A 12,593-nucleotide genomic window follows, 5' to 3' on the forward strand; every position below is an offset into this window, starting at 1 on the left:
ACCCTTCAACATCGTAAGGTTCATTTTGATCACATCACACCACTACCATTTATCCTCTGATAAAGCAGAGAGTGTTTGGATCGGGGAGGGCTCTGATGGGATAAAGGAGCTACGTTTCGAAGCTGTGGTTGAAGCAAACCACTCTACAGTAAACATGGTTCCCCCCTTGTGCCTTTTGCACCTTCACATCGATGCTCCAGAGAGGACTCTGGAGCAGACAGGAGAAGGCAGCTAGTGTAAGGTAGCCTCTCTAAATGGACCATTTGTGTCATTTCCTGAGACAGCCAGACCCATCTTGCCTAGGGCTGTCACCTCCATTGTGGTGACTCTTAGGTTGTGTGGTGTATAATCAGGTGCAGTAGTCGATGTTGGGAATTTGAGAGGAAGCAAAAAGCTAGAATGGATGAATAAAGGCAGGACAGTCTCCATCTGTCTTACTGGATATGGGATTCCATCAGCATCAGGGGTGAGCTGCACGAGATCTCTTTACTACTTACTGTTTCCTAACTAGGCCTGAAAATCGACTGCATCTACTTGGAACAGAAGTCCACCTACGGCCTGATTTTAGTCACTAATTTTCCTTTACATCTTTGCAACTTAGCTGCCCCAGAGAGCTTACCAATGGCATCTCCTCTCCTAAGCCTGGAGAATGGAAGCCGGTAGAAGACGTAGTTGAATCTCGGAGGCTTGTTTGAAATGCAGCCTTTTGGCTAAATGACTTTTCTATTACTCATTACAATTACTTTGGCAAAGGCTTTGAGTTTACAACAAAGTGTGTCTGTCAACTCATGCATTTTATCAACATTTCGTTTACTGTGTACCTGGTGAAGTGCTTGAAGCCACTCACAGAGCTGGATTTCTTTGCACAGAAGCAACTGAAAAGGAGGCCCGTCCCTTTGCAGGCCACGCCACACTTAGAGACTTGCAATACTGATCAGCCACTGCTTAGACTGGGCTAGAAAATAACTGCATCAATGAAGTAAATAAATGAAAGGACTTCAAGAACTAGTGTCTGACCAGAGAAGAGGGCAGCTTACAACCAACCAGGGGTACTCATTCAGGGAGAGGAGATAGGGCAAGTTTCCAGGGCTTTCTTTTCCACCTGGGATAGAATAAAGTCCCAGTGGAATCCAAACACTCCATCTCAGAGCCCAAGTAGCATCGTAGCTGGAACAATGTAGGGACTTACTGCCCCGGGCACTCAACCCACATTAGTACTCCTCATGGACTCAAACATGAATGCCATTACTCAGGGTTCATAAGAAGCAACCAATTGCTCTCTGGGTCTGCCCTCCTTCTCAGGAGGTTACAGTCTGTGGGAATCTCACTCATCTACACAGTGACCATAATGGTAGTGAGGGCATTAGCACCTACACTTCTTCCTCTGTAAAATTTACTTCTACACTGTTCTTTGTTTAAAAAAAAAAAAAAAAAAAAGCATAAACCAGGAAATAAATTTTAAAAGAACTAGCCAACCAGGGACATCTCTTTTCTGTCAGAATATCAATGGGCATGAGTTACATGATATTAGGCAATAATATATAATAATAATAATGTGTAATAATAATAACACAATAATTTGTTAATTTATCATAAATATATCCATCTATCTATCTACCTACCTACCTATCTAATTTATCTCAGGCTAACATTGATAAGCAGTTGATGATGACCTTGAACTGCGGATTCTCCTGTCTTCCTAAGTCTGGGATTACAGGTGTGTTTTTGTTTTATTTGTTTTGTTTGTTTGTTTGCCATAACCAGTTCATATGGTACTGAGGATCCAACCTAGGATCTTGGGCACACTAGACAAGCACTCAACCAAACTGCACTCCGAATCCCAATTTAGCAGAATTTAAGGAACATATTACAGCTAGCAGAGAATGATCCTCAGGGCATATTATAGGTCACAGACAAAGAGATACTGAAAGACTTGGTAGTTTTCAGTTTTACTTCCTTTCTTGACCAGCTAAACCAACAGATGTCTATTCATGGATTCGATCGGTAGCCCTAAAAGCTTTTAGTAGAGTGTACTCTTTATTTTTCTGCTGTCCTTCGGTGAGTGACTAGCTCACCGGTTTTGACTAAACTTGTCAACTACTATACAGTCTGTTGACCTCTTCTTGTTTCCTGACTCTCCTCTCCTTCAGACCCCCTTGTGAAAGGAAAAATCACTTCTGTGCATGCTGTTAACACGAAGTCACATGACCACAAGCGGGCCAGCCTGCTTTCATACTTCTGCCCTTGCTGTGATTCCCAGGTGCCTACAGAATGAGTCATGGCACCTCCTTCTGTCCCAGTGTATCCTCAGTGCTACCTTGGAGTTGTTGGATGGACCAAGGCCAGGCAGGCTCTTGCCTACCTTCCGGTCTGTGTCCTGCTTCACCTCCCCATCCCTCCAACTCATCTTGCCCTACCTTCTGCCTTTAAACTTATGCACTGACTGCTCTTTTGGCTCAAAATGCTCCATCTTCTCTCATGTGAGAGTGAGACTGCAACCACAACTGCCTGTCACCACAGACTCCCGCCTTCACCTACCCTGCCACAGCCTCAATTTGGCATCATGAGAGAGGGGCTAGGCAGGCCTGGGATCCGAATGCATTTGGTTCAGGTACAGAAGGCTCAAGGTTCCTGAGGGTTTACGGAATGAGCACCTGGCCTAGGCAACAGACTGTGGGTTCAAGATGGCGCTGTACTGTGTTCCATCTCAGCCACAGATGAAACGGTTATATGGGATCTAAAGTTCATTGGCTACATAGCTCACTAGGGCAGAGGCGAAAAAGAAATTGATTATGCATTGTTTGCATTGGCGAAGTTAATGAAGAGAGTTTTCTATTCATATGTCGGAAACTACCTGAATTTTACTACTGATTACAATTTTACTACTTCTTTAAAAACGAATTCTTGATCCCATTTTACTTGGGATCAAGAGCCCTTACTTTCCTTTGTTCCTCAAACAGTAGGTAGACAAGATTTCAACCGATGACTCAGGCTGGCTCTGCTTCCTGAGCAGCCGCTGAACAAGGAAGTGTGTGATGGGAGCTCCTGATAAATACGCTTGTTCAGAAAAATCATTTCTAAGGTTCAAAGGTCAAAGGTGGTTAAGATCCACCTGTCTCCTGAGGACTAGCAGAGAGTGTCATAATTTGGACAAAAATGAAGGCAAGATAAAAGGAGTGAAAACTAGGGCTGGCGAGATGGCTCAGTGGTTAAGAGCACTTGTTTCTCTTTCAGAGGACCTTGATTCAATTCCCAGCACCCACGTGGCAGCTCACAACCACCTGTAACTCCAGTTCCAGGGAGTTGGATGCCCTCTTCTGACCTCCCTGGGCACCAGCTGTGCATATGGTGCATATAAACAGACTCAGGCAAAACACCCACAGTCCACATAAGATAAAATAAGCAAATAAAGTCTTTAATTCCCGAAAACTAAAGATAATTTATGCTTAACATGTGCATCCTCACATGTAGTCTGGCTCTACTCGTTTCAAAATACAACTAGGATGAAATCTTAGTGTTTCAGGTCCGCATGCGGCTGCAAATTACTCACATATATGTGCCCATATTTCCTGCCAGTTGAAAACACCAAGCCAGAATAATCGGAGGGGGTCACAGCAAGCAGGCCTGTGCTATTTATGCCTGGCAATCCATGCACTGTTCTTGTGTAACAGACACAGGCTTCCTTGAATGGAACTTTGGTGTTTGTTGTGGTTAATAGAGAACCCACTCAGGGCCCATGCCTGGCACTGTAAACCCTTGAACACTTGTTCCATCTGTAAAACACTGTTGTCTTTTTTTTATATCTGCACTGACATTTCTTTTTGCTGTATTCATCACACTTTCCAAAATACGAAAAGTGGTCCTTTCATTTTTAACACTGACTACATGAGGAAAGTTAAGTCTGGTCCTAAGACTTCAAGCCATCCCCTTTATTATTAGCAACAGTTCTGTGGTGCTGTCAGGAGGAATTCTGAAACCGAGGGGCCCAATTTGGAGGTCAGACACATCTGGTTCACTTTGCAGTTTGTTTTCTTGTTTTATTTCCTTGACTATGAATTCACAGCTATCTTATAACTGAAGAGTAAAGAAAAAACATATGTTGGTAAATCTGATTTCCCTCATTATTTTCGTTCAAGGGAAGTTGCCTCCCTCAGCCTTCTGCCAATGAGGAATGGATGGACTTGGCAAAAAGTTTATTTAAGTTGGCTTTGTTAAGCCAACAAAATACAGAAATCAAGTAAGGGACAGGCAGAAAAATCTGTTCCTTTGAAGTCAATAAAAATCCATCTCCTTAATCCTTTTTTTATTCCAAGCAGAGGTGATTTTTCTCAACTGGCTCACTGAGAACCTTGATTTAGCTAATCTATCTTGCTTAGTTATCTTTCTATTCCAAACCCTCGCTAAGGAAGCATCGTTCCTCTTGACAACTGCCATCCTTTAAACGTGCAGAGTGGCGCGTCTCCTTATAAACATTCTCCAGCTAACCCTAATAGAGGTTTAAAAAGCAGGCCTTTAATTACCACCCCCATCTTCGAAGGACAAAAGCAGGGGACAAATATGAATGTCAGAAAAATGGCTCCTACCTGGCAAAGCGAATCTCTCCTGTGTCTCCATGGTGTCCTCTGCACTTGCTACCGGTCCATTGCTCACCAGCCCATTGGGGAGGACACAACAGGCCTCCAAAATCTGCTGCACCCAACCCATCTGCTAAAGGGCTAAGAACCACACCGGGATACAGGGAAAGCAGGTTCACACCTAAAGACTTCTCTACGCGGAAGGAAATTCGTCATCTTTGTAACATCAAGACACTCACTTGGTATTAGCTGTTTGAAAATATGGTCTGGCTGAAGGGGCCGCGAGAAAAACAACTTCACTTACCTAAGCTGAACAGCACGAGGAACTTCAGACACACAAACTCTCGTTGGTCAAACTGTAGTGAACGGAGTCTCACCGCCAGTTCCTGGGCGTGGCATATGAGGTTGTGGAGCGTGCTTCCGGCTTGTGAAGCTATGGTGGAGTAGTCCAGCTGCAACACAGAACCACAGCTATGACAACCGACAGGACCAGCAGTACAAGGATCCCTGGCGCTTACTAAGAATTGTGGGTAAATGAGGCTGCAAGCATAGATTTCTAACACAGAGGCCACAGGCCAGTCTGAGGCAGGCAGTTCCTCAATTGAGGTCCCATTTCTTACGGATGACCAAGTTGACAACAACTTGACCAGTACAACAAAGGAGAGCTTTGCTCTTTGAAAGCGGTTTGAGATACCTTCTGTAAAATGTCTCACAATGATTCTGGTAAAAACCCAATCATGTCCAGGACTTTCAAAGCAACCAGTTTTTGTTGCCTCCACTTTACATATATACCTGTACCTGCTTTTCTGCAGTGAAAAATATTTTCAAGCAAGGTATTTATTTTTAATTCTGAAGTATAGGTTGAAAGGAAAAAAAAATGCTACCCACAAAAAATGAGCCCACATAATAATTCTCCATGTACACAATAACATAAGCCGATATATGAGGGAAATATATGGCTGAGATACATCTTGTCTAGTATTGTGAGACATCTTAATATAACCATGGTTCAAGACTGTTTGCTCACGGATGATTAAATTACTGAAGTGTGGTGCCTAAAGGACTCTTAAATAAGAGACTCGCTATGTAGCCCAGGCTCGCCTCAAACTCATCACCTCTCCTGCTTCAGCCTCCCGGTGTCACTATATTCCATTCTAAAGCCTCTCCTTAGAGGCTGATGGGAGGCTGTTAGTTTGAGATGATTACATCAGATTCCATGGAATTGATTTCCACCTCCCCCCTTGACACATGTCCTAATTTTTATGCAGAATAATTTCTTGGTCTGAAAAACAAACCTCAAAAGTCTTATTTCCATTTTCATTTTGTAGGATGCACTGAGAGGCTCCCATCTTTATTATTCATGGGGACGTTCAATTTACAATAATAACAACGAGTTAAGATGTTAGGGTGGCTGACCATGGCACTACTGGCTTTCCTCCTGAGTTCACAGCAAGGGAAGACACACTGGATACCTAGCACTCCCGGCCTTGTTTTTCTGGAGAATTCTCAAGCAACCAGGCGCTCTTTTAGGTGCATTTAATTTTTGCAGGAGCAGCAAATCTGTCTGGGAGGCAAGTCCTCATCTGCCACTCACCCAGAGCAGACTGTATTAAATTTTTATATTTATTGACATTTCATTACCATAATTGACTGCACTTGCTTGGCTAGGAGAAGGAACTGGGCCGCCTCCTACGCATGAGAACTCGTCCCTTGAGCCGAATTTGCAATTGAAAACAAGGCAGAATGGATTTTTTTTTAATTGTGTAAATATGATGAGTTGAATTTTCAGCTTTAACTAGAGAATACTGGGTATAAGGAATCCTTTCTCAAGAGTGGGAAAATTATGAATCAGTAGAAAGATGACCTGCCCCCCCCCCCTCAAGGTGTCAGTCAGCTTACGGTGAGTCAACTACACATGAAAAAGCCACCATTGAAGGGCACTCCAGGGAGGCTCCTGCTTCAAGCCCTGTGCCACCCTGCCTCTCTGCATCTACCCCTGGGCTGGCACCTGCCCTTGCAATTCAGTGGTCAAGCATTTTATGCGGTCTTCTGGATTCTGTTTCAAGAATGTGTGGAAGGGTCAGCCTGCTGGAAACTTGAACCCTGGGGTGGGAGATGAGCAAGGTGAACTGTGCAGAGCTCAGCAGGGGTACTTCAGGTTTGCAGTGTGACATCCAGCCAGCATTTGGCCACTTTTCTTAAAGGGGGGGGGGGGCGTGACTTTATCCAGGAAGTTCTTACTTCAAAGGGTAGGTGTGCTGACACAGATGCTTGTAACGCCACCACTCACACCCTAGGGGAGAAAAGAGCTTATTTGGCTTAGCTAAGGCATGAATTTAAGCAGAGACTATGGAGGGACAGTGCAAGTGGCTCACTCAGCTTGCTTGTACAACCTAGGTCCACCTGGTGAGTGGTGGCACTGCCCACAGTGAGCTGGGCTCTGCCTGGTCAATCAGTTATCAACAAAGTGGTCCAGAGACTCAGCCAGAGGCCAACCCAATAGAAGCAACTTCTCAGTTGCTGTTCCCTTTCTTAGAGGTGGGTCTAGTGTGTGTCGAACTAACCTGTACAACTGGGGAGACAGAGATAGGCGGCTTGCCACAAGCTTGGGGTCAGCCTGCACTATGTGCTAAGCTCTAGGCCAACCGAGCGGACTTTGTGACTGTAAATCTCAACAGTCAAACAAAAATAAAATGTCACTACATTTGCTATCGTAACATAACACAGGTTGAGTATCCTAAGTACAGACTAAGGTGGTTTGGAGACTTAAGTCTCAGCAAACATTTAAAGTCTGAGGTAGAAGAACAGTCGTAGTTCAAGGGCAGTGTTGGCTACTTAACAAAGTTGAGACCGGTCTGTGCTCCATGAAACCCTGGCTCAAAAACCAGAAACAAAACAAAGCACAAACGCTGACACATTGAAATGTCTTCAGATCTAAAACTTTCTGAGTAGCAATATGACACTGCTAGTAACAAGTTCTGTATACTACACAACATTCCCTCTGGCCTATGTATATAAAGCAAATATAAAGCATAAATGCATTGCATATTTAGAGTTGGTTCTATTTTTTAGTGAACCCAATATATATACATATATATATAAAACGAACAAGTCTCCTAACTCAAGCCTGGACTAACTGAATACACTGTGGCTGCTTAATACACATAAGTAAGTTGTAGTAAGTCACTAATTAACTGGGCATGGTGGCGCATGCCTTTAATCCCAGCACTCTGGAAGGCAGAGGCAGGTGGATCTCTGGTCTATAGAGTGAGCCCGGGACAGCCAGGGCTCTGACCTGGAAAGGTGTATTAAAATAAAATATAAATGCACAGTCTTAGTTAATTTTGCTATGAAGATGAGGTTAGTTAAATTAGGTGTTCTTGAACTTTCAACAGGTCATTGATACTAAGTTTGAATGGCAGAATTGTGTACTTACAAACATAACACACTACACACCACAGGAATCTCAGTTGCTTCCCAGGATTATCTATTTAATGAGAGACCTTTAGTAAGGCAGGCCTCAAGAAATCAATTGGCATCTCAACACCTTTATAGCCATACATTTATTTACATGCTAATTTGAAAGCTCACACATGCTTATTAAATGGGGGCCCTGGCAACATTTCTTTCAAGGATAATTTATCAAATTGCACAGCTTTGAAGGAGAACGGATGATTCATTTCTGATAAATCACAGACCTGCAACTTCCTTACATTTTATTGCAAACATAATTATATTTTCATTGTTGGATGCGGAGTTTGTGCTCATTTCGGGAGCAGCTGGCCTTGTCTTTTATGTACTTAGTAAAATTAATTGATTGCTCTCTTACATGTAATCTTTACATCATTAAATTCAAGGGGGAGACCGAAGTGATGTTCTAAGGCAGAGTCCCCTCTGGATAAATTTCATTCGTCATGAAGATACAGAGATCATTTAAGCTAAATTACTTTTAGCTCTAATGTCCAAAATTTTGATGACTGGGATATCTTAAGATTCTTGTCATTTTAACATGGTGCACAATAATAGATGGTATTGAGTCCACCCTTAATGTTGTTACAGTGGCTGTTAATTAGGTACCATACTAGAATCTGACCTCCTGTCAGAGTACACTGGTGTTATCTGACACGTACACCGGTGTATGTGCATATTCTGATGCTTTTTAAAAGGCTGATACAAAAAAAAAAAAAAAAAAAAAAAAAAAGAACCAAATGCCATAAATGTTAAGATATCAGCTAAATAAATTGCTTTGACAGTACTGAATATTAACGATAACCAGCCTTTTCTTTTTGCCTCAGAATTATTTAATTTGCACTTATATCAGTGGTTTTTCTGTGTAGCCTTGACTGTCCTGGACTTACTTACTCTGTAGAGCAGGATAGTCTCCAACTCACAAAGATCTGCTGGTCGCTGCCTCCCTGAGTGCTCAGATTACAGGCATGTGCCAATGTGCCCGGTGATGGTGGTGCACGATTTTAATCCCAGCACTCAGGAGGCAGAGGCAGGTGGGTCTCTCTGAACTCCAGACCAGCCTGGTCTACACAACAAGTACCAAACCAGCCAAGGCTACAGAGTGAGACCCTGGGTGTAAATTAGAAAAAATAAGGGCTGGAGAGATGGCTCAGTGGTTAAGAGCGCTGACTGCTCTTCCAGAGGTTCTGAGTTCAATTCCCAGTAACCACATGGTGGCTCACAACCATCTATAATGTATACATAATAATAAATAAATCTTTAAAAAAAAATAAGGAAAAAAGGAAAAAGAAAACACAAGAAAATATCAGTTAAGATGTAATGCCAAGGGGCTGGAGAGATGGCTCAGAGGTTAAGAGCACTGACTGCACTTCCAGAGGTCATGAGTTCAATTCCCAGCAACCACATGATGACTCACAACCATCATAATGTGATGTAATGCTCTCTTCTGATATGCAGGCAGAGCACCGTATATATGATAATAAGTAAATAAATCTTTTTTTTAAAAAGATGTAATGCCAAACTCCATAGAAGTAATTAAAAAAAACCTTGGTGTGGAACATAGTGCAAGAAGCCTGGAACACAGAGGCCTCAGCTCTATTACAGGTTCCTGAGCAGCCATCCGTCTCCCATGCTGTCTTCTCTGTACTCTTTTCAGGCTTCAAGACAATTCCTGGGGATTTTATATATATATATATATATATATATATATATATATATATATATATTTATTTATTTTTTTTTTTTTTTGCTACTTTGCACCTTCCTCATGTTCCTCCTTCTTTCCTTTTTCTCTTTGGGTTTTCTTCTTCTTTCTGGTGCTCCAGATGGAGCTCAGTACCTTACCCATTGCTAGGCAAACACTGTCCACCAAGCTGCGTCTGCAGACCACTCCTCATTTTTATTGCATTGTCTTTTCTTCCCCCTTTGCTGTAACAGTTTCACTGGTTCACTGTAACACTCCACATACAGTTTGAGAAAGAGCAGCCACCACCACCATTGCTTCAAGAGAAGAGGAAATTACTGCTCAGGGCTCTCTTTGTGTCAAGACTTTGGCCTTGATATTTATCTTAGTTAGGCTTCTACCAAAAGCAACTTGAGGGGGAGAGAGCTTGCTTCAGCTTACATGTCCTGACCACACTTCGTCTTCTGGATGGTTCTACAGTGCACCTGACTGTGCTGCACAGTGCAAAGCACATCACAGGATAGCTGCTGCCACTGCCAAGCCGATGGAGGGCGGGCCTCTCTTATCTGCGTTCACTGCAGGGCGGTGTCTAATAGTTCTGCTCTCATGTCTTTACTGCCCTCCATTTATTACTCTACCAGAAATACCTTTTACCCAAGTGAAAAAGCATCTTTGTCACCTATGGGTGAGTGCCAACCATGAAGCCTTAGAAAAGTTCTGCATGCTGTATTGGCACAACGTGGCTCATTTCTTCCCGAGGAAGCATGACCTTTTTAGAATGCGTCATGAGAACACATTCCCCTCTTGGAGTGAAAGTTCACACTTTAGACAATTTATGGGACATAGGTTACTATGGCTCCATGTCAGTCTTGGTTAGAAGACTTGCTTTTTATTCTAGTATTACACAATTTTTTCCTGTAATTTCTATTGCCATTTTCTCATGTGGGTACCACAATGGTCCCTACCAAACATGAAAAGAAACTGAGATTTCAATGGTAGGTATATAGGCTGTTCTAACATACACAGAGCGTGTGTGTGTGTGTGTGTGTGTGTGTGTGTGTGTGTGTGTGTGTGTATGTGCATAGAAAATGAAGTGTGGTCAGCACACACACACACACACACACACACACACACTTCTCTCTATGTGTTTCTGTCTGTCTGTGTGTCCACTATCCCACCCTCACCCCCAATCTTCTTGTGCTGTAGGAAAGCTCATGAAGTCCTGTGCAGCAATTTGCCTTGCTTTCTCTGTAGCTGCAGGGGCATGAAAGGGGGTGGGGCTACGCTACGCTTCTCTTGCTTGCTCCATAGTTACCATAAATGAGAAAGCTTGGTTACAAGAGTCATCAGGTTGTTCACACGGGGGACTGGGCAGGGGATGGCTGGCAGCATCTGCACTGCAGGAAAGGAGTGAGGACGAGGCTGAGGAGTCCCTCCTTCCATCCTCACCTACCCACCAGAGTCAGATTCTGTGACTGTGCTTGTTTTTAAAGATCAGAGAGACAGGACAAGAGATGTGCTTTCTCTACTTTTTGAACAGTAATTACTATTACTATACGGCAGTACTCAAGAGGGGGGGGATACACTAGGAATAAGGAATGTTTCTAAAGAGCTCCAATGAAATGGCACAATCCTATTTCATTTAAGGAAATGAGGTTGAATTAATCCCTGACCTATGTGTTTTACTTGTATTGTAGCCTCTGGCTTGGCAAGGGTGGAGATGGTAAAAGATATGCCTTGTGATCAGCCTCAAATATGGGGTGTTCCCTCCAAAGACTTGGGTCACAGAATGAAAACACCCAACGAAAATTGGAAGCACAGGAAGTCATATAGGCTCTCTCTCAAAAATTTTTTTTTTCTCCACAGAGCTGCAGAGAGCAAGGACCAGATAGCGGTGGAGACGGTCGAATTGATCCAGTCGGCAAAAGCTCTGAAATGGTGCTTGCTTTTAATTTGATTGGGAAACGTGATTTATTAATAAAACAGCAAATGGTGTGGAGACAGCCTTTCATTTTCAAATATGCACTGCTGTGGTTTCACAGCACATAAACATTTATGGCTGGACGTAAAAGATCACAGTGCCTGTGTGTCAGAGTCATGCTGGCTGAACGGTGCAGTGATGCCCTGAACAGCTATGACCAGAGGGACTAAAGAGCTCACGGTGTACCGTGAATTTGTAGTACCATCCAGCCCGCTGTTTATAGGGAAGAGAGCATAAAACCTATACAGATTTATACAAACCCTAAAAGGTTGGAATTAAGTCCATTGTATCTTTCCTCCCTTTCCCGAGATGTCTACATAGTAGTCTCTCCTTTCTCATGCGTTGTTCAAATGTCACCTTCTCAGTAAGGCCAAATGCTGTAATCCCTAGGTCCCACTGAAACACCTATTCAGGAAGAGGTGCTTATTCTTCTTCGTGATGGCCCCTGTTTCTTTATTATTCCTTTGCTCTAATATACTGCGGACTTGTGAATTAGGTTATTATTGTCAACATGCTACAACACTGCATTCCAGAAAGAAGATTTTTTTTTTTTAAACTCCCTAATATATACCAGTGCCTCTGCAAAGTGACCAGCACATAGTAGGGTACCCAGCAAATATTTATCATTTTGGAAGCAAGTCAAACTTCATGGTGACTTTTCTGTTTTCTTTGTTAAGAAGTGGCTAGCTCTGGAAAATTGGAACTCCTCTCTCCCTCGCCGTGGCTTGCCTCCATGCCAGGTATCCCACGAGCAGCATCCTCCAATAGCAAAGATCCCAGGGCTGCTTGGGTAGCTCAGCAGTAGCGAGTACACGCCTAACATAAGCCAGACCCTGAGCGTTTATCTCTAGGACAGTCATCATCACCACCATCATAACAAGAAGGA

At 43.1% G+C, this 12,593-nt stretch overlaps 1 protein-coding gene across 4 annotated transcripts in view; it reads right to left on the reverse strand.

The window, feature by feature from the left end:
• Nr5a2 (nuclear receptor subfamily 5 group A member 2) overlaps positions 1–12,593 on the reverse strand; it is a 118,789-nt gene that overhangs the window by 35,242 nt on the left and 70,954 nt on the right. For all 4 annotated transcript variants that reach the window (XM_051147504.1, XM_051147503.1, XM_051147501.1 and 1 more), the window contains one exon: positions 4,879–5,026. In XM_051147504.1, coding sequence (XP_051003461.1) covers positions 4,879–5,026 — 148 coding nt within the window. The remainder of the gene's footprint in view (positions 1–4,878; positions 5,027–12,593) is intronic.

The sequence above is a fragment of the Acomys russatus genome, chromosome 6 (assembly GCF_903995435.1).
Source record: "Acomys russatus chromosome 6, mAcoRus1.1, whole genome shotgun sequence".
NCBI lineage: Eukaryota > Metazoa > Chordata > Mammalia > Rodentia > Muridae > Acomys > Acomys russatus.